This window comes from Nelumbo lutea, chromosome 3 (assembly GCF_056320005.1).
Source record: "Nelumbo lutea isolate HS-2025 chromosome 3, American lotus-T2T, whole genome shotgun sequence".
Taxonomy (NCBI): domain Eukaryota; kingdom Viridiplantae; phylum Streptophyta; class Magnoliopsida; order Proteales; family Nelumbonaceae; genus Nelumbo; species Nelumbo lutea.
This window is the reverse complement of record NC_142686.1, coordinates 108,642,601-108,664,426: the sequence shown is the minus strand read 5'-3', so window position 1 is coordinate 108,664,426 and position 21,826 is coordinate 108,642,601. Positions and strand designations below refer to the sequence as shown.

Here is a 21,826-nt window from a genome sequence, read left to right as displayed (position 1 = left end):
TAGATTATATTAGACCTGATGCATTAGTAACAGATTCACATTGGACTGGATCGATTTGGACCAAACCCAGTCCAATTGCACCCCTAGGTATATATTTGGAGTTAGTATATTCTAATTGCATCAATTTGTCAACATTTAATGTCTATTCAGCACATATCTCAAGATTTTACATTAAAAGAAATTAGCAGAAATGTTGCAAAATAGAAGTATGGCATTTACTAATTGAAAAACACCACAATACTAATGGCCAATTAGCCGTATTGAACTGCTAGGGAAGGGAATGATTGATTCATTGAATAAGTCTGAAAATTTGTAATGGCATTGAAGAGGGTCTGAGGGTGATTGCAATTACTAAACTTCAAGAAAGGTTTCAGCAATTTACCCTTATTTTTGTTCATTAACTTGATGTAGAATTGGGTTGACATAATACCACCTTCATTGTGCCAATAGAACACCAAAACGATATGTTACTATGTTGGGTTGACATATTTTTCATATTTTAACAGTTATCATTATTTTATTTTAATTTGTTTCATTGTTCACTGAGAAAGCATGCTAATTGAACAAAGTTTAGCCAAGTGCAATGCCTCATCTCGCAAGTCACGGGTTGTCTGGGAAAGGTATCCGTGTGTGTTCTATGTGCCTACTGCCTAGGACCAAGTTGAATGCATGGAAAGTTCAACAGCAAAAGCATCAGACCTGCTTGAAGGTCCTTGTGTCCCAAGACCTAATAGTTCTATCAGATGAGCAAGAATGGAAAAGATGCGGAGTTGATGGGCCTGAAAATGAGATCTGGTGGATGGTATTAGAATGTCCCTTACACTCTCCAAGATACTGGCCTGTCCCCGGGGAGTAAAGTTTAACAGTGTTTGTTGATAAAGACACCGCCAAAGATGAATTCCCCTGGCTTGCATTCAGAGTGATGAAATCAAAAGAACAGGGCTTATGTAATCCAGTAATCAATAAAATTACTATAATGCGAGATATGCAATTCAAGCAATTGGTAAAAACATTGGAACAAAGAAATGAGCATTCTTGAAGGATCCAAACAGAGAACAGATGGAAGACAAACTAAACAGGCAAAAATAAATATAAGAAACTAAACAGAAACAGCAAAAAACCTTTAATTGTTTACTTATTTTTGATAAATAAATAAAGAACCCTTGTTCCCTCGAAAGTCGATTAGTGTGAAATGACAACAGAAAAAAAAAAAAAAAAAAAACCTTGGAGCTCATGTCTTGCTTATGAACAGTCTCACCGTCATTATCCCGTTCCAAGTGAATTCACAAACGAGAGTGACCGTAAACCAATTTTCAACAATGCGATGAGTTTGTTCCTTTACCAGAAAATGAAGAATGAGCTGCTTACTAAATTAGTTGAAATTCTTTCTCGCTTCCTCGAAATAGGGAAAAATCAATTCCGTAACTAAGAAGAAAATGAATAAAAGAACTGTCTGGGAAACCAGAACCAGAGAGAGACAGTTTATTTACCTCGAAACGATTTGAAATACGTAATCGTCGCCGAAGCTTGTCTGAATCGAGTTTTTCATGCTCAGACGCTTAAATGAGTTCGAATTATTAGGAGCAGGAGGCTCTTCGATATCCATTTCCATCTCGTATCTCAGACAAAGGCTCAGAATGCGCCACTGAGCAACTACGAACCAGTGTACAAGCACACTGTCTTATAGCTGCGTTCTTTATTTATGGCTGCAAATGGCCATATCATCAAGAAAATAAATAAAAATAAAAAATAAATCAATTACAAAAAAAAAAATCTTATAACCCATCTATACTACTTTAAAAATTACTAATGTATTCAAGAATATTTCTAGAATTTTCTAAGGATAATACTTATCTTCTATATTTAAATTTAATGATAAAAAAATAAGGGCAAATAGGATAATTGGTTCTTCATATTAAATGAATTGAAAAGAGGTAATTTAAAGATATTCAATGTATTCAATTATCTCTTATTAAATCCAACATTTAAGTTATTAACTTCCATTCATATTCATTGAATCATATATTTAAGTCATTTTTATTTCTTCTCATCATTGATTTCTATTAATTAAATTCATACTTAATAAATTAATAATTCCATTAACATAAAATCTTATACTTTTAAAATCTACCTACCAAAAATAGTGTTTTCATCTAAGTGGTTGTAATAAATTAAATCATTTTGGGTCAAATGGGTTAATTCATATTGCCATGATTAAATAATAAAATTAAAAAATAGATAAAATTAAAAATAAAAAAGGAAACATTTTTAACATATATATTAAACAACAATAAGTGTGTTAAATAAGAAATGTTTTTATTAATGATGAAAATGGAATGTAAAATTTAAAATCAACTGGAAATAAAAATATTTTTCTATTCTCTCTCATTAAATCCTATATTTAAAATATATTTTTCTCATCATTAAATTCTTGTAATTAAATCCACAATATTAATTTTAATAGTATAAAAATAAATATTCTGAAAAGTAATTTGAAAACAAAATCATTTTCTTCCCTCTTGGTAGTGGGCAAACAATTTGACCATTTGGGGTCAAATGGATTAATAAATAATGTCATAATTAAATAATAAAAAATTAAAATAAATAACTATGAAATGCAAGAAGTATTTTTATTAATGATGAAAATGGAAAGCCAATTTCAAAATATACCTATAAATTAAATGATGTCATAGTCAAATAATAAAATTTTTAATAATAGAAAATACAAAGAATCACAAAAACAAAAAAATAAGAGAAAACTTTGGGTACATAACTAATGTTATATATTTATAAAAAATAAAATAGTGGGTACATTTCTAATATTGTACATTCATTATATTGAACAAAAATAAGTTTTATACATAAGAAATAATTTTATCAATGATGAAAATGTAATACAAAATTTAATATCAACCTAGAAATCAAACAATTTTTATTTTTAGATGGTGGGTTAGTGGTTTGAGTAAAACGATACCATAAACAAACAAAAATTAAATGTGATAAGTAAAAAATATTTTATATAATGTAAATGAAATATATAATTTAAAGAAAAAATTATAGTCAAAGTTGGTTGTACATTTAAAATTATGTTGCAGGTTGGTTTATAAACGAACCAAACTCTAAAAACTGGCTTTACATTTCAAATTATAAAAACCCCCACTATGTCATCAGAGGCTTATGTGGTTGTTATCACCATGGGATTCTTATTCCATGTTGGACACAGCAGAAAACCTATATTGAAAATAGGTTTTTAGTTTCTCTCCCACTCCCTCTGTCTCTCGATCTCCTTCCCTTCTCTCTCACTCTCATAGTCATCTCTCGATTTCCCGTTCCCTCTTTCTCTCCCACTCTCTCTGATTCGATTTAGTTAAATCAAAACCTCTCTCTCTCTCTCTCTTGTTTTCCCTCAATCTTTCTCATTCTTCTCCCTTACTCTCCCTCAATTTTAGTTTTTTTTTTCACATCTTATTAGTATTTTAGATAGAGAAAGAGAGATAGGGGGTTGGGAAAGAGGTCTTCCAATTAGGTTATTTACTGTGAGAGAGGTTAGGAGATGTTTTAGGAGGAAGTTTTAGGTGGGGGAGATAATTTAGGAGAACTTTTAAGAGAGGAGATGATTTAGTTGATTGGGGAATGTGTGTGTGTGTGTGTGAGAGAGAGAGATTTTAGGAATAAGATAAGGGGATTATTGCCTATGTTGTGTCCTTGTTGGTTTAATGGGCAATTATGCGGAATTAAAAAAAAAATAGAAAGAGGGGTTTGGATAGAATAGAATAGACCACTAAATCGCATCAAAATTGGCTGTTTATCTAGCCTTAAAAACGGTTTGGTTTGATATGAGGATTTCTTATACAGTATTTTTCTGATTTGGCATAGTTTTTTAAATATAAAAAATAAACCAAATCGTAAATCAAATTAAACCAAATAATACTATGCTCAAACATAAATATATATGATTTAACATTTTATACCAAGGTTTTCAACCCGTTGTTGACCCACTCGGTTGAACTATTCAAACCGTCACCCGATCAAAAAAGTGAGCCCGTTTATTCTAAACCCGATATTTGAGAGAAAACCGTTGACTTTGGTAAAAAACTATTGACCCAAGTGGTTAAACCGGTAAACAGCTTAAACCATTCGCAGGTCGTGGTCCGTTCAACCTAAAATGTAATGCCTAAAACCCTAGTCTCTTTTTATTTTTCCCCTTCTTTCCCTCCCATTCTTCTTTTCACACCAACCCGTTGCTTCTTTTACAGAAACCATCATTTTTTATCTCATTTCTATTCATAATAGTCTAATAACTACATTTGCCCACCATTGTAGATTTGTTGTCACTACCATTGCCTTAACGCTGAATATCTGATACGCATTGCCGCGGCTGATATGCAACTATCATAGATCAGTTGCCTCTGTTATACAACCGCTAGATAGTACGAGAGGTGTTGTCGGCATGAGCTGGGCAGAAATGTCTCTGAGCATGAAGATACCCAGCTGCTACTACTTCTCTCTACTCTTACTCCCTGAAGATACGATGTGTTGTCGTGGTACTATTGTAACCATTGAAGAGCCACTATCAGCTTCTGGCTATGGCTAATGAGCCTTTCTCCTCCCTCTGTTAATCTCTTTCTCCCTTCGATCTCCCTTATCTGCCCCTAATATTTTCTTATATATTCAGCAAACCTAGATCCAAAGGATGATATTCAATGTTCCTAATCTAACGATTAAAACATTATTATATGTTGAACTGTTGACCTAGATGGTTGGACCGTCGACTCATGACCCGGAGGAAAAGACAGTTCCATTTCCGGGTCTGGTTTTAAAACATTTTTTTATACATTATTGTTTGCTTTAATTTTTAGGGAAACTTTCCTATTAGTACCATGTACTTTGGGCCTAGTGCCAATTTGGTCCCTAAATATTAAAACGCGATAATTCAAAACTCAAACTTTCAAAATGTGTTAATCTAGTGTCTATCATTAACTACTTGTTAAGTGGCATGTGAAAAGACACAAATGCCCTTCAAGTGTCATCTAATTTTCTTTATCAACCATCAAAATGTCTTTATCAAAACTAAAACAAGATGAAACAAAGGTATAAATTTTGCGTACAGTTTTGCAAGGGAATGGTAATGACCCGACTCCCACAAAAGAATACCAGTCAAAAGAAAACAAAATGGCAGTAAAGTTTTACCATAACTTAAGCTCAATCATTTCTTTGGTGTTGTTCACCATTGCTTTGGTTAAATCTTAATTCCTGAGGAAGAAGATGATGAATAATATTTTGAAGGTAGTTTTGATATTTTCTTAAAAAATTAAATAGCACATGTCATCACATGATACATATAAGTATATAATTGACAGTTGGTTAACGATAGGTACTAAATTGGCACGTTTTGAAAGTTCAAGTATTGAATTGTCGCGTTTTAAAGTTCAATGACCAAAGTGACACTAGGCCCAAAGTACATGGTATACTAATATGGAATTTTTCTTAATTTTTAACTTGTAATTTGATGTTTAAAGAACTGCTTATATTTGGGAAAGTGATAATGTAATTTATATAAGGGTAAATTGTATATTAGTACCTTGTACTTTGGGCCCAATCTCACTTTGGTACCCAAATTTCAAAATGTGTCAATCTAGTATTTGAACTTCCAAAAAGTCCCAATTTAGTCTTGATCATTAATTGTCCATCAATTATCTATATCACATGATGACACATGCAGCCTAAAACTTTTGAAAATGTCAAAACTACCCTTCAAAATAAGACATTGTTCATCATTTTTTTCCTCAAAAATCAAGATTGAACCAAAGCAATGGTGAACAACCGAAAGATATTTGGATTTAGGTATTTGAGTGTTTGATAAAGAAAATTAGATGACACCCAAAGGTAATTTGCATCCTTTCACATGCCACTTAATTTGGTCAACAATTTTGGACTAAACTGGAATGCTTTGGAGGTTCACATACTAGATTGGCACATTTTGAAATTCGAGTACCAAAGTGAGACTAGGCTCAAAGTATGGGGTAATAATTTGCAAATTAAATTATAAGTTTAAAATTAATTTGATTTACGATTTGGGTGTAGGGCTAATTATTAAATTTCAATTTAATACTTGAATTATATATGTTATCTAGATATGCATATTATTTGGTTTTTCTAGATAGGTTAAACAGTTAAACCTAATAGTATTAAAATGGACTGTGATTTGATCTAATTTGCCTTGAAATCGTCTCAAAACCGAACACTCAATCAATGTAACCCATTGAAAGCCGCGGCCCTCTCAAACAAACTCTATATGCGGATATTTGCCTTGGTATCACATAAAAGCTGAATTCAATCTATAAAAACTTTTACTCACATCATGTTTCTTCCCATCTCTATCCTCTCCCGCGCATTGAAGGTGCCAACTAGCCTGATTTCTAACTGGTGGTGGCAGAAACTTGGGGGGTGGGGGTGGGGGTGGGGGGGATCAAGTCCATCAAGTCCACTCATGATGGGCGCAGGGGTTTGGGAGAGGACTACCCCTGTTGTGTAGTCGTCCGTGTGCATTTACATATGCCAGCATTCATGGATAAAATAGTGAACCTTTTTTGTGCTAAAAATGTGACTTAGACAAATTTCTAAGCTCCTTGTCTCCTTGATAAGTCCCACCGTGATATGATACCTGAAAAAATTGACAAGCAATCAACTTGCATCATAGTGGTAACCGATCAACTTTTCATCAAAATTCACAAAGGTATTCAGATCGCAACGGGATATATATATTATCCGATTGATTTGGGATCAAATTCGGATCACCCTTAATGTGATTCAAATTCGAATTTGGACAATCAGATAATGTTTGCAGACCTAAGGGGAGGGAGTTGATGACTTGATTGGTATCACATCAGGCCAGCATCATAGTAATTGCCTAATAACAAAGATATGATTCCACCAAATTGATTAATAACATTCAATAAAGGCTAATAACATATTTAATATTGAAGATGAGAGAGAGAGAGAGAAAGGGGGGGTGAGAGATTGCAAAACAAACTGGAATAAAATTCTAAAACAAGCTAAATGCCAAATCTCGGTTATAAACCTCTAACCTATAATTTTCAGAATACATCTCATGCCGGAAACAAATAAAAAACCAGAATGGCCCCAAGCCAGCATCCAGTAGGGACTACACATCTAAACAAACACCAGGCAGAATAGTGCTCCGCCATGTCAGAGATGCAAACATTTGGCAATCCCCACAGTGACCAACTCGCCACCCCCCAGATTATGCCAACCCAATAGCTGCAGTGCGTTGAAATCTTGGTCCAGACCATCTTCATGTGTTTGAAGCAGGTTCTGCCTTCTCGGATAGAGCTGGAGCTTCTTTAGTCTTTTCATCTTGTTGTGTGGGCTTCACCGCTTCTTTCGTCTTTTCCTCTTCTTGTGCAGACTTTTCCGTTTCTCGATCTACAGAGCAAGGGAAACAGATATCAATCATCATGGGAAGAGGATGGCATGAAACGTTGCATTTAAAGTTTTCATAGGTCAATCCTCGGCCACATACAATGTATCCATCGACTGATTTGCAGCCTAACATAATTTCCTAGGTAGGAGCCAGCAACTTGCTGCCTCCACTTGCTTGAGCGCTGACGCACGATGCTTGTTGCTTTCGAGCGCACAGAGCAAGCAACGGCGCCGCTTGATCTAGCGCGCTAGCGCGTGCAGTAGTTTTTCAGCTTGGTTGACTTTGTAATGTAAACTAACTAATAGGCGGCGTTTATTCAAACAAAGGGAACCGAAGGTTTCCTTGGTACTTTAGTAGTACGCCAATTGTTGTACTATCTAAGTAGCTGTACAACAGAATGCCGTTCGCCTTTACTTTAGTATTGAGTAGTACTTAAGTAGCTAAGTTTCCAAAGGTGAACAGCCCCGTCCTTTATAGTCGTAAAGGGCTTCTCAGAAAAGTAAGGAAGGAGGCATTCGAAAGGCCGACCACTAACTAATAGGCATTCTGGGGAATGCCGACTACAAGACTACGACTACAGAGGCATTCTGGTGGGAAGGCCGACGACTACACGGAGAGATCTCTATACCAAGTCATAAGCGATATAAAACAACATTACATAGATCAGCATGTTATATATTACTGGTCTTATAGCAGTAATTATCCCTCAAATCCCTAAAGGACACATGTAGGCCTCTGGGAGCAGATTGGCGCCATCCAGGCCGAGATTAAACAGGTCAAGGAAGTCAAAGGCAACATCTCCACCAGCCTCCACGGATACTTCGACGCCTTGATGTGCAGGGCATTCCAAGCCACTTTCAAGGGGGTCACCCAAAGATGGTTCTCAAGCCTCCCCCCCACGGTCCATTAGTTCCTAGGACCAGTTTGCAGAACTTTTTATAGCACATTTCGTGAGCAGTCGGTGATGCCAAAAGACAAATTTCCTCCCTTATGTCCATAAAGCAAATAAGGGTGTCAATGGACCGGTGTTGGATTGGACCCCATCCAATCCAAAATCAATTTGGATGGATTGGACAATCAAACAAAGCATATTGGATTGGACCAATTCAGTCCAAAAAGTTTATTAGATTGGATTGGACCTGATCCGTTTGTAATAAATTTATATTGTATTGGGTTGGATTAAGCCAATATTTGGTCCATTGATATAAGATAAGGATATATGTGTCAATGGACCGGGTTTGCGTTGAAACCAATCTAAATCAAAACGAATTTGAACAGATTGGACGATCCAAACATTGAATTGGATCGGTCCAAAATGGTTCAAAATATTCATTGGATTGGATTGGACCAGATCCATCTATAATCGACTCACATTGGACTAGATCGGATTGGACCAAATCCAATCCAATTGACACCCCTATACAAGCAAAAACCCAAGGAGTCTTTCGAGCCTACATGAAACGATTCAACCAAGAAGAGTTTGAAGCCAAAGACCTCGACCCCTTAGTATCCATGGCTGCTGCCATCAACGGCCTCCGCCTAGGTCCTCTCAGCTGGTCTATCTCTAAGACTCCACCTCACAATAAGGTCGAGTTCCTTAAGAGAATACAAAAGTACATTGACGCTAAAGAGACCGAAGCCAACAAATGTCTACACAACTTTGAGGCTGGTCCAAATAAAAAGAAAAGAAAAGACAAAGACGAGCCAGCCGACATCCCCAACAACAGGAACAATGACAAGAAGTCACCCACACTGTCATTCAAAAAGCACACTCCATTGAATGCCTCTCGGACGCACATCCCTACCAAGTTGAAGAGGAACCCCAAGAGGGATAATCCAAAAAAGTATTGCAAGTACCATTGTGGCACCGACTACAACACTGAAGGCTGCTATGAGCTTAAGAATAAGATCGAGACCCTCATTCAACAGAGGGACATTTGAAAGATTTTGTCAACGGTGAAATCCCAGGGGGGTCAGCCTCAACCTTAGCTGACCCCAAAGTCAGGCCGACCCCTGGCAAGGGTAATCAACATCATTTCAAGAGGATCGACATCGGGAGGTGAAAGCACCTCTGCCTGGAAGACCTATGCTTGACAACTACAAATCGAAAATAGGTAGACAAACAAAAGTCAAAAGATGTCATCACCTTCTCGGATGACGACCTAAGGGGGTCTCCATACCCTATGACAATGCATTGGTGGTCTCTCTGACGATCGCCAACTACGAGGTCGAAAGGATCCTCGTAGACAACGGTTCCTCAGCAGACATCCTTTTATACGAGGCCTTTTAGAAGATACAGCGAACCCCTGATCAACTTCAATCTACATCCCTTGGTTGGTTTCTCCGGGGCAACCATAAAACTAGAGGGCAAGAACAACCTACCTCTTACGGTGGGAACAGAGCTTCGACACGTCACTTGAACGATCAAGTTCCTAGTTGTCAACATCAAGTCACCATATAACGCCATCCTTGGTCAACTGACCCTTCAAGCCCAAAAAGCAGTGGTATCTTCATTCCACCTTTGATGTAGGACCAGCTCAGTTCTAGTCCCTAGAGAGTGTTGAATGGTCTTATTTGTCAAAGTCTTATGGCTATCGATGGTTGTAATGGCTTCTTGAAGGAATAAGAGAGAAAATAGGGAAAAAAAGAAGAGAGAAAATACCTGGAATCACTCATATGGTGCCTACAATCACTCTAGAGAATGAGAATCACTCATCATAGCTAACATAAGCTGAAGAAAACTCAATATGATTCATTGCCTTTGTGTAAAACCATACATATTTATAGACTCTAAACTCGTAATAATCCTAGGAGTCAAACCGTCATATCCTATTTCAATTCAAAGAAGACTTAATAACTCCAATCCTACTTATGCAATGACTCTGAAATTTTAAATATAAACAAACTATACTAGACAATTTAAACCCTATAATTGGATTTCACAAAAATTTGCAAAAAGGACAAAAATACCCCTATAATTCCAATTTTGCATCTTCAGCTCCTGCATCAACCTTGTTGTGAAGTTCCCCACGGAACAAGGGGTCGAAGTGGTCCGAGGCAATCAGTAGTCTGCCAAACAATGCTTCATCGCAGCGTTAAAAGGCAAAAACAAGGAAACCCTGTTGGTAGAGGGGCTTGACCTTAGGGATGAACTCGCCAGGCAAGGTCAACCACTGGAAGACCTTATCACTATTCCTCTATACAAGGCCAAGCCCAGAAAAACTATACAAGTCGGGTCTCTCCTCCTTCAAGACAACCTTTTCAAACTGATAAGCTTCCTCAAAGCCAATGCCAGCGTCTTTGCTTGGTCTGTTGCTGATATGCCAAGAATTGACCCTTCAATCATTAGTCACAAGTTAAGTGTGGACCCGAGTTTTAAGCCGATTTGGGAAAAATAGAGGAACTTTGCATCGGAGCGTTTGAAAACGATTGGAGAGGAAGTGGATAAATTACTCAATGCCAACTTCATTAGAGAGAGACGCTATCTTGAATGGCTATCTAACATGGTCATGGTTAGGAAGGCTAACAGGAAATGGCGTATATGCATTGATTCCACATATCTCAATAAAATCTACCCCAAAGACAACTTTCCCTTGCCAAGAATAGATCACCTAATCAATGTCATCTCGAGATACGAGCTCCTAAACTTCATGAACACCTTCTCTAGGTACAACCAAATCAGGATATACCCTAGCGATGAAGAGAAGACATCCTTCAACACCGAGTACGACACTGCTATAAGGTGATGCCATTTCGACTAAAGAATGCCAGGGCCACATACCAGAGACTGGTGAACAAGATCTTCAAGGTGCAGATCTGCCAAAATGTTGAGGCCTACATTGATGATATGGTGGTGGAGAGTCTCATAGCTAACCAGCACATCACTGACCTTAACGAGGTCTTTAGTGTACTGAAGAAGCACAGCATGAAGTTGAACTCCACCAAATGTGCTTACAGAAATACCTCGGGTAAACTCTTCAACTTCGTAGTCACTTAGTGAGGCATTGAGGCAAATCCCGACAGGTGCATACCCTTAGTAGATTTTATGTCTTGATCAACAGCTTAGTGTCTGTTGTTGTTTTGAGGAGTTATAAAGCTAAAAGACTTCCAATTGATAGATGAGTGCCAGAAGGCTTTCGAAGAGATGAAGAGGTATTTGGCCTCCCCACCATTGTTTAGTAAGTCAAGTTCAGGAGAAGAGTTGTACCTACACTTGTTAGTCAGTGATGAAGCGGTAAGCTCCATTCTGGTCCGGGAAGATGTAGGGGGTAGAAGCTAGTGTATTATGCCAACAAGGTCTTTCATGACACCAACACAAGGTATACCTGCATGGAGGCATGCCATTAAAGCTCAAGCACTTTTTTGTTTTTTATCAACAACAGATTCATTAGAAATATTTAAAAGATTACAAGATAGGGAGAGGTAAACTTTCTTAACTATCCACACAAAAAAAAAAAAAAACTGTTACAGATGAGCCCAAAGTAGTTGGTTCCTCCCCACCCCTTATTTTGCTAAGACATCAGCAAAACCATTTGCTACCCTTTTAACCCAACTAAACTACACTTTCATAATTCGAGCCATCCACTTGAATCTCTTTTTTCATTATTGAAAATCCAAAAACCTTTATCTCCCTTTTGAAACCACTCCAATACCAGCTTTGAATCACCTTCTACAATCAGCAGATGACACATGGCACGCCTCGAAGGGCATTCTCATCATCTCGCAAGACACCTAAAGTACCATCACCTTTACCTTCGATCTAAGCCATAATGTACCACCACCTTTCGCTTGAGGGGTGGTGCCTCAGAGAGTACAAACACCTAAATAAGTTTAGTGTAAATGGGGCACCCCACAGATAGGAAATAGAAAGAACTCAAATTATAATCCTAATGACACTGAGTACTAATTGGTTGATGATGATGTTGTAATAGTTCAAGATTTCGGGGATCAATGGGTGCAAAGGTAAACGAAGGTCGGCCTGCAACTATTGCTCATGGATACAAATCTTGCCCTCTCTAGTCATCCATGGCCTCTCATCGACCTTAGGGACCATAGTCACAAATCGATCTAGAATGTAGTATTGTTGACGTAATTTCACATCGGCAGGCCTAAAGACACTCCAACTCGAACCTTGCATCCTTTCAAATAGAAGACATAGCTATCGCAAGAGCGACTCTCTATACCCTAACTACCTAGGCCTCTTCCTCAGAAGCCTAGCCAGAAGTCTCACCAGGTCCATCCCTCGACTTCCTACGCATCTCCCCTCCTCAATTGTCAATCTAGAAGCCCCATTACACTCAACCTAGACCATCCTAAACCTACTTCTTAAGATTTCTACTTTCAGAGGCCGAGTCAATTCTCAGTATTTGAACAACACTTATAAGAAGTGGAAAAGGGCACACTAGGGGTGGACCATTATGGGAGTTCATAAGCCTCCCAGTCTGAGTTAGAAGACATAGGGACCGTTTGGCAAGTCTTTTTGAGAAGATCTTTTGGTAGCTCTTACAATCAAAAGCCACATTGAGCTTTTGCATGAAGATCTGAGTAGCCCAAGCTAGTTTGGCTACCGCATGTCTTTCTGTGTCTTTCCGTGCGAGAATAAAGCGAGAAAGACACGAAAAGCTCCATTTGGAGCTTCTCGAAATCAACCCAAAATGGGCTTTTCGTGTCTTTTCGGTGCATCAACTTTTGGCGACTAGATTTGTTACGAACCAAACGGAAAAAGACCGTGGTGCAGTTTGCCAGGCTTATAAACAGCCGAAAGATGACGCAAAAAGATGCACCAAATAGGGCCATAATGAAGAAGACGTAGGCTTGCCAAAGTTTGAAGGGGACAAGCTTTGGAGAACAGACGCTGAAAACAAGCCAAGGTGAATTGGAAGCACTCAAGTAGTGCACGATAGCAAACGGCAATACTTTCGGCCCCTCTACCTTAGTACCTCTCCTTTTATAGAAAATTCAACGACCAAATCAATTTCATCCAAAGGTCCAGATCGCGTCCTTCCACCTTCTTGTGTAGAGGGGTTTCATGTGGTGCATGCTCGAGAGCCAAAACGATGCCTCTCCATTTATCATGGTTCTTGAGCTAACGCTCCATTCCTCAACGATCCTGAACCATTGCTTTCACCGATCCCAAACTGCCACCTTCACTAATGGACAAAACACATTGGACTTCACACCAGAGCAATGGGGACCACTCAGGTGAACTTCAATTACTCCCTTCGTATGAGGCCGTTAACTTCAACCTTGGCCTTGGAAGTGTGGGGCATGTGATTCGACGACAAATACTCCTCAAATCCCTAATAAACATGTGCCACCACTAGGGTCAACCTCATCCTTTCACAGGCCTCAAAGGGCATCCTTGGTATTTCACAAATCACAACTAGCCTTAATGGTGGGTTACTCTTGGGGCATTACGACCTCAGCCACAATCCCTCTTTGGGTCATCAATGCTGGAGTAAGCTCAGCCATGTGGTCAGCACTTTAATGGCCCTAGCCTTCATTGTACCCTGACGTGCAAAACTGTTATAAATGACATAATGCAGCCAGTAATGAGACCTCACTTATAAATAGGGGCTAGGAACCACACCCTTGACCTAATCACTTCAAAAATTCCCAAATCACCCTTGCTACAATCTTTGGTAGTATCAACTTCCTATTGATGGCATGTCTAAAAACAAACCAGATCAAACAAAGTGGTTTAAATAAAAACTAGTTCTACCATGTCCACGAGGATAATGAAATGGAGTAGACTGAGAGCAAGAAAAAACCAAACAAACCATCAATCCAGATAGTCCATCCATAAAAACCAAACAAACCATCATGTTTGGTTAAGTTTCATCTAAAAATAATTTTTATTCTTCATTTATGCCTAATTTTTGGAGTTGTATCATCAGTTCTAAATGGTTGTTAGAAGATTGATCAGGTCAAAAAAGGTTTACCAACTAAACCATAATCATATTGCAGTTCAGAAGTCTGTTTCCCCGTTATTTTTTGGTCAGAAATGAGATGGAAGCCCAAAATGGGTAGACATGCTCAGCATATCTCTCCACTGTTTATTAAAAAGGGATGACTGCTTCAATACATACAAGGGTATGGGGCTGAGACATTGGAGAGATCCATAGAATTCACCATTTGTCATTAAGGGTTAGCTTCAAGGCCAGCAACAACATTTATACATGCCTCTCACCCGAGGTTCTAAATATCAAAATGTATCGAGGCATATTGGTGACACCCCAATACATCCCTACAGGGGGTGTATCGGCTTGTATCAATATTTAGAACCTTGTTTTCACCTTTATTCAGAAGACATTCAGACAAGACCCTCTAATCGTAATAATGCATATCCTTTAAGATACATGGAATTATGCCTACCTTCATCATCACTGTCTTCAAAATCATCACCCATTCCCTCCATACCGCCAAATTTCTATACATGACAGAAATAAACATGACAATTAGCACAAATTCCAATAAAAAACTTCAGAAATAAAACCAATCTGATAAAAGTTATCCATACCGAGAAGTCCATCCCTCCCAAATCCAGGTCAGCTGGGCCAAATCAAAAAGTAAAACTTAGTAACTTCCTACAATAAACACATATGCATACACAAACATACATGATCAATATGAGAAAACAAAAATACAGCTAACAAAATCCCCACCATTGTCATCATCTTCATCTACCCATTTGTCCCAATCAACTTTCACGTAGTGTGGGGTCTTTTCATCTGCCTGCAATAGCTTCTTCCACCAACCCTTCTCAGCTTTCTCAATGACACAGAATATATTCCGAACACCTATATTAATTTTACTTTCCTGGTAGCAAAACAGAGAAGTCTAATTAGTAAAAAAACCGTTATTGCAGTGTGAGGTCATAGATATAACTAGCAGCATATACATTTTACAACTACCACATATGCCCAGTTCGGAGAACCCTGGAACCAAAAAATCAATAAATCCAATGACCTCTGGTTCATCTCTGAGGGTTTTTTCTGATACCTTGTTCTTCTTCTAACCAATAACAAAGTTTATTTTTCTTCTGGACCATTTCATGTGCCTTCCAAGATTATTGAAAAGAAAATAGTAGATCCACTGGTTAGGATCATCAAGTCAGAATTACATTTGGGAAATAAATTCTTTGGGTGAGACCAATAAGAAGCTTGCACCAAACTCTCAGCTTAGGATTCATTGATAAGCATTAATGAACTTCTAAAATCAGCCAATTTTACCAGTCAATTGAAAGAGGTAAGATAAAAGAAAGAAGGGGGGATTCTCCATACTCTTACCTCTACATTCACCTTATCATGAAGATTTATCTTGAGTTCATAGAGAAGGTTTTCTGGTCCAGTAGTAGCAGAGAATGTAAACACTCCATCTGGTTCAAGATTCACCTTTGAATTCTTTGCATCTGGCAACAATACAGTGAGATATACCTTATCCACCCTCTCAGCCCACTTCACCTCAGGATGGCGACTGCATAGTCCAAATTATCTATTAGAAGTCATGTATAAAAAAAAGGAAAATTGCTTAAACCTTCCCCAGGTTATCTGACAATCACTTAAACCTCCCATGGGTTTTGATCCTAGCAAAAACCTCCCTTCATTTTTCAAAGAAATATGCAAAGATCTCACTTCCGTTGGAAAACAATGACACAATGCTTAAAAATAGGATTCAATAAAGTATTACGTCTGTCAGGAAAATGAATGGAAGTGAGATCTTTGCATATTTCTTTGACAAATGAACGGAGATTTTTGCTAGGGTCAACCCATGGGAAGGGGAGCTTTAAAACAGGATGGGGAGAAATTGATTCTTTCAAAGACTTTCAATAAGCAAAGGAAAGTGACAAGTATGAAATGAAACTAAGGCAATCCAATTTCAGTCAATATAGAGGACTAATGTATTGCTAGACTATAGCAGATCCCATCCTCATTAATGCAAAGATGGCCATGTATCTATAATCATAAAATCCTATGTTTTAGGCATTAGAGTTTAGAATCGATAGTTTCACTAGATTTCTAACACAGTTGTCAAGGCAATGCCTAGTCACTTTATGCCTCACCTTGGTCACTTTCATTTTAGGTGTAGTGCAGTGGTGTATAGATAAAAAAAAAAGGTGTAAAAAGACACCATAACAAATCTATTTTCAATTTAGAGATCCACAAAATGGGTACATAATATATTAATTTTCATTTCTAGTTTCCATGAGTTTGTTTTTTTTTATCAGTGTTTCCATGAGTTTGTTTCCTCCCCCTAGAAGAAGACTGATTCTTGAAGGTTTACATTCAATTTTTTTTTTTTTATGAATCTTACATTGGGGTGTTATTCCTGAAGAAATCAATAATAAGTTGGAAAATCCTTTCACAGAAACAGAGATTTGGAAGGTAATTATGGGCATGAGCAAAGACAAAGCCCCAAGACCTAGTGGCCTTTATTTAAGAATGTTCGGGTGCAATTAAAGGAGACTTATTGAGAGTGCTTAATAAATTCTGCCAAAAAGAAAAATTTTGATAAGAGAATGAATGCAACTTTTATACAGTATGGAAGACTCCTTTTCTAGAGATGGAGCTTCTTGGCAAAATTCTATTCTCATTGGGATGAGCCTGGTCCAAGGAGATCTTTGTAAATAAATCAATGTAAAAGGGGAGACAGTATGGTCAGCTTCAAAATTTATGCTTTCTGTATGATAATTTATTGTACAGTTTGGGGCTTGCCCTTTTTTTAATAAAATTAGGTCACTGTAAATTACCAAATACAAGGCTTGCAGCAAACCACAAAAAGGAAATGGAAAGCAGTGTACTTGTTGTGGTAAGGCTTTAACCAGTAGTTTCATCATGGCATTCATAACAACAAACTTTTTCTTCTACTTCCCTCTCTTTTTTTTTTTATCAGTAACAAAAAACTTTATTAATGATGTGAATATTTATGAAGCTTTAGATACACAATAGGGGAGGTAAAAAGTGTAAACTCCCCATCAACAGAATACAATGACAGAAAGTTAAAAATTGGCCCAAAAGATAGCCTCCCTATTCACCCCCTGCTTGGCCAGCCCATCTGCAAATGAGATAGCAGTCCTCTTCCCTCTCAATTTTTACAAGCAAAAAAGAGCATCATCTCTCTATGGAAAATCAGGTCAAGGACTCTTTTCCTTTTTCTCCCATTTCTATAATAGCCACTCCCCTTTGTCTTTCCAACCGGGACAACCCCCTTCATTGTTTTTTTCTCTGTAATTAATAATTTGAATACATTACTCTTTTGAGTATGTTTGCTGAATTCAACATGATGAGGGTTTATCCCTTTCTTTCTTTCAATTCTTACACACACTCAAAGGCATAGATACACTATTTATATCTCCTTGACTAACGGAATAAGGCTTCCATCCTCTAGGTTTTACTCTTCAAAAATTTATATCACACATTTTTTGTCCATTGTAGATCACTTTTAATGTTTTCTACTTGCTACTTCGACTAGGGAAACAAACTACTTGTAAAAAATGCTAGAGGTTTTTGGAGTTCAGTTGTGCCTCCCAAGGAATGTATTGGATCTATTACAGGACAGGGGTCTGAGGGGTCTGTCAAGGAGAGGTAATATTGTTTGGAAGGGTTGCCAGCGGTTGCAGTGTGGTCAATCTGGTCAGAAAGAAATGTGAGACTCTTTGAAAATCAGGTGAGGTCAGAGGAGGAAGTCTTAAAGAGCATTTGGGGAAGGTTATACTCCTGGGTGGCGACTCATAAACTGTTCAAAAATTGTCCTTACAGTTATTTTTTGGAGCATAGTAATCTTTTTGTATGATGTTCATATAATGGTTTTGTGAGATGTACAGTGTTATTGTCTTGCTCAATGCCTCAGTGGGCAAGGCTGTATCACTTCAGTTTGTTTTTAATGAAATACTTTACCTTTTCTCTCAACAAAAATATGCTACAAAAACAAGTTGCGGTAACTTGGTTTTCATATAAAAAAGCATAATCCAAGCATCACCTACTGACAAGGTGCCTCTTACCTAGCATGGAATTAATGCTTTTATAACTATGATTTCTACCGGAAATATACCATGATTCAAATGGTGAGGTATTGAATAGAATTTCAATGAACCACTTGACAGACATAAATAGATGCGAGAGTTGGGGATTGGGGTCCTACAGATACACTTGAAGTGCATTTCTACCAACCAGAACCAGTATCCAACACAAAGGTGATTGAAATCTCCATGACTTAGCCGATGATAAAAATTTCCTCACATGGTTGCCTCAACTTAGTAAAGCAAATGGATATTTAATATCAAAGAAGTCCAAACATGTTAATGCTGTCCTAGTTAGTAGCTAATTTGTTTAAATGGCTTCAACCGACTCGACGTGCGAGTTTTAGTCTGCTTCAGCCTACGCGACAAATGAGGAGGCATATACACTTATACAGTTAATCTCATTAATCTGTTGAGAGTGGCTTCACTTCAAAACATTCATCAAACAGAAATAAATGAAAAAAAAAAGAATTATACAATTCCACAAAGACGAATGCGTTCCCTTTTACAAGCTTATACTATCTAAAATGTACAAAGAACACCACGAAAACACATCACTGGATAACTATTTGCCAGAAACTGAAGCATATAAAGCCCGACTGATACATTTGACAGCAACAGGCCATTAAAGACAGAAGGGGGAAAATATTGCCAATTTGGAGTCTAACACACATGAGTGAACAAAAACCGAAAAATCAAAATCTCGTTGGCAAGAAACCGAGTGTCCAATTGAACCGGAAACAATTAGAGAAACGGAAAAAATAATAATGAAAGATCGAAATCGAAGAGTCTCACCTCATCGCGTCACGATACAGAAAACCCTAGAAAAGGAATAAAAAGGTAAATGAAGGTAGTTCGAGCTAGCCAGAGTAATACGTGGAGTGTATATATATGAGCCTGTGAAGTAGAAAAAAGAATGCCAGTCGTTCGGCTTCACAGCAATACCACAATGCTTATTTCAGCCAGGTGGAGAAATGATGTTGGCAATTTATATAAGCTACTGGTCGGGACCCGTGCCATGCACGGGCCTTTTTAAGCCAAATTATTACAAATGAACCTATGGCATTTTCAAGTTTCAACAAAGCCAAGCAAATCCAAGTCCGACTTTCACCAGTCAAGTTGCACTCTTATGTTATGTTTGGTTTGAAGGAAAAAGTAGAGAAAGGAAAAGAGAGTTAGGGAAAACTTTACAATTTTGTATAATTTTTTCTAATTTTTCTTTCTTTTCCCTATCTTTTCCTTCAAACCAAACATAGCCTTAATGACAGTGGTTAAATTTGTTATTATTTTTATTATTATTAGTAACCTAAGTTGTTACTAATTTTTATTATTTTTAATTTGATGTTAAAGTAATTATTCTTTATGATTACTTTTAAGTGAAATTTGAATATTTGAATGGATTTTAATCTAGTGTTTTGAATTTGCCATTGAATGTTCGAATTGTTCAAACCATCACCCAACCATGACTTTAGGATTCAGTTTTCCTAAAATCTAGTTTTTGGTAAAAATTTGTTCGGCCTAGGCAATTAAGCCATTGACCCATTCAACATAGTCATCTGGTTGCACACTAATTGTATTTGCAAACTTATTGGGTGATCTTTATATCGATTTGGGTAATCTTTCAAGACCTATGCATCCCAAGGGATGAAGGTGCCTTGCCCTCTTTTGGCATCAAATCCCAATTTTTTCCGTCTTTGCAAAGAAAATTTAAAATCCATACATAGTATTTAACATGGCACACTTACAATTTTTCAAGGTAGCTGACAATAGGGAGACTCAAATCCGGGACTACCCAACTAATGTACCAATCAAGCCACCACTTAATTGGCTACATACATACATACATGCTAAGGTGTTATGGTCTGACCAGTTTGACCCAAAGGGTTGAACCAGTGACCCAATACTTGAAAGCAAAAACATTATTTCAAACCAATGAAAATTAAATTTTTTTTTATTTTTTTTTTAAATATAATATTTATTAGTAATAATAATAATTAATAATGATTAATTAATTATAGGTGATAGTGCGCAATCCAGTCACTCCTAACTAGCACTTGCGTAGCTCCTGAAAGGTACCTGAGATGGAGAAGATGAAGAATCCCCGGGGGCTTACCTGGCGGGAACACTCTGACGCTTAAGTTAGAGTTCTGTGAAAAGAGAGGAAGAAAGCTAAGAGTGCATATAGCGCAAATATCAGGAAGTTACCTCTATCCTTTGGGATTGGGCTACTTATAACAGAACTCTGTCGAATCAAGCCCACTTGCCTCTGACAGGGTAGGTATAACCGCCATTGTCGTCCTGCTGCAGCCGTTACAGCCATGGCTGAGGTGGCACGTGCGGGGCCGTCCTTGTAGGGTACGTACCTATCAGGTGTAAGACACCTTCTAAAGGTGGCGGGCACGATACTATCTGACGAGAGATGTGGTTGCAGTCTCCAGGTTTGTCGGGTACAGAGGTCGAGCAGGAAGCCTTGCTGTGATGTGCCGAACTGCTCTTCTGCGAGCTACCCTGCAAGTGGCGAGCTGCCTGTGGCAAGCTACATCAAGCTGTTTGGCCCGAGGTGTCTCTACCTCGGGGGTATCTAAAGGCGGATCGTGGTGTTCCTGTTTGGGAGTGGCCTAAAATCCACTGGGAGGAGCTCGGGCATTAGGAAAGGTCAGGGGGCCCCGAGCTCGGAGGTAGCTCGGAGTGCCTCAGCCTTGGGAAGGAGGTGCAAGCCAAGCGGCTCTCGACGAGTAGCATAACCCGCCGAGTTGCCAAACTAAACTCGGTGAGCCCTTCCCACCGAGTTGCGGTTGTGCTTGTTGTGCTGTCACATTGAGTTATCGCTTGAGCAAAGTCATGCCACGTATACCCGTGCTACGAGGTTGGGCCAAATCACCCTCCATCAATAAGATTATTAATTATTTGTAAATGCTAAATTATTTTTACAAAATTAATAAATCAATCATGATTGTCACGCCGTTTTATTTTCAGTTTTCTTTGCCCGGTGATAAATAGGCTCAAGGGTTATATCTTTTTGTGGATAGGTTAGGTATTTTAAGGGACAAGTGCAATAAAAATTACTTCACCCTACTTGATTCGGGCCGGACAGGGTTGGGGTTTGCTAAGAGCCTAAGAGTGGCTTGTGTTGTGGTTAGGTAGATTTAGATTATAGGTCGATGGAAAAGTATGCATATGTAATAGGTAATAATTAAGCATGGGAAGGAGAAACTTCATAATTGTTAACTTACTTGGAATTACCTAGAATTAAAAAAATAAAAATAAAATGAAAAAATGAGAAAAAAGATAGTTGTCACATCGGATCATTCCATTTTAGTATATATACTAGCGGAGGGGGCTGTGCTAAGCATGGGCGAGAAGAC

General features: G+C 37.9%; 1 protein-coding gene and 1 long non-coding RNA gene across 2 annotated transcripts; both read right to left on the bottom strand.

The window, feature by feature from the left end:
- Window positions 1–994: 994 nt before the first annotated feature.
- LOC148867509 (uncharacterized) lies at window positions 995–1,691 on the bottom strand. Its single transcript, XR_016110522.1, has 2 exons — window positions 1,491–1,691; window positions 995–1,336 (listed from the first exon to the last, which is right to left on the bottom strand). It is a non-coding gene; the product is annotated as an uncharacterized LOC148867509 (long non-coding RNA).
- Window positions 1,692–6,906: 5,215 nt separating this feature from the next.
- LOC148867508 (uncharacterized protein OsI_027940-like) lies at window positions 6,907–19,563 on the bottom strand. The gene is made up of 6 exons (XM_088977210.1): window positions 19,257–19,563; window positions 15,733–15,919; window positions 15,109–15,262; window positions 14,964–14,995; window positions 14,819–14,873; window positions 6,907–7,446 (listed from the first exon to the last, which is right to left on the bottom strand). Exons 1-6 carry the CDS (start codon window positions 19,259–19,261, stop codon window positions 7,316–7,318), a joined length of 564 nt encoding a protein of 187 aa, XP_088833336.1. The 5' UTR covers window positions 19,262–19,563; the 3' UTR covers window positions 6,907–7,315.
- Between the last annotated feature and the right edge of the window lie 2,263 nt (window positions 19,564–21,826).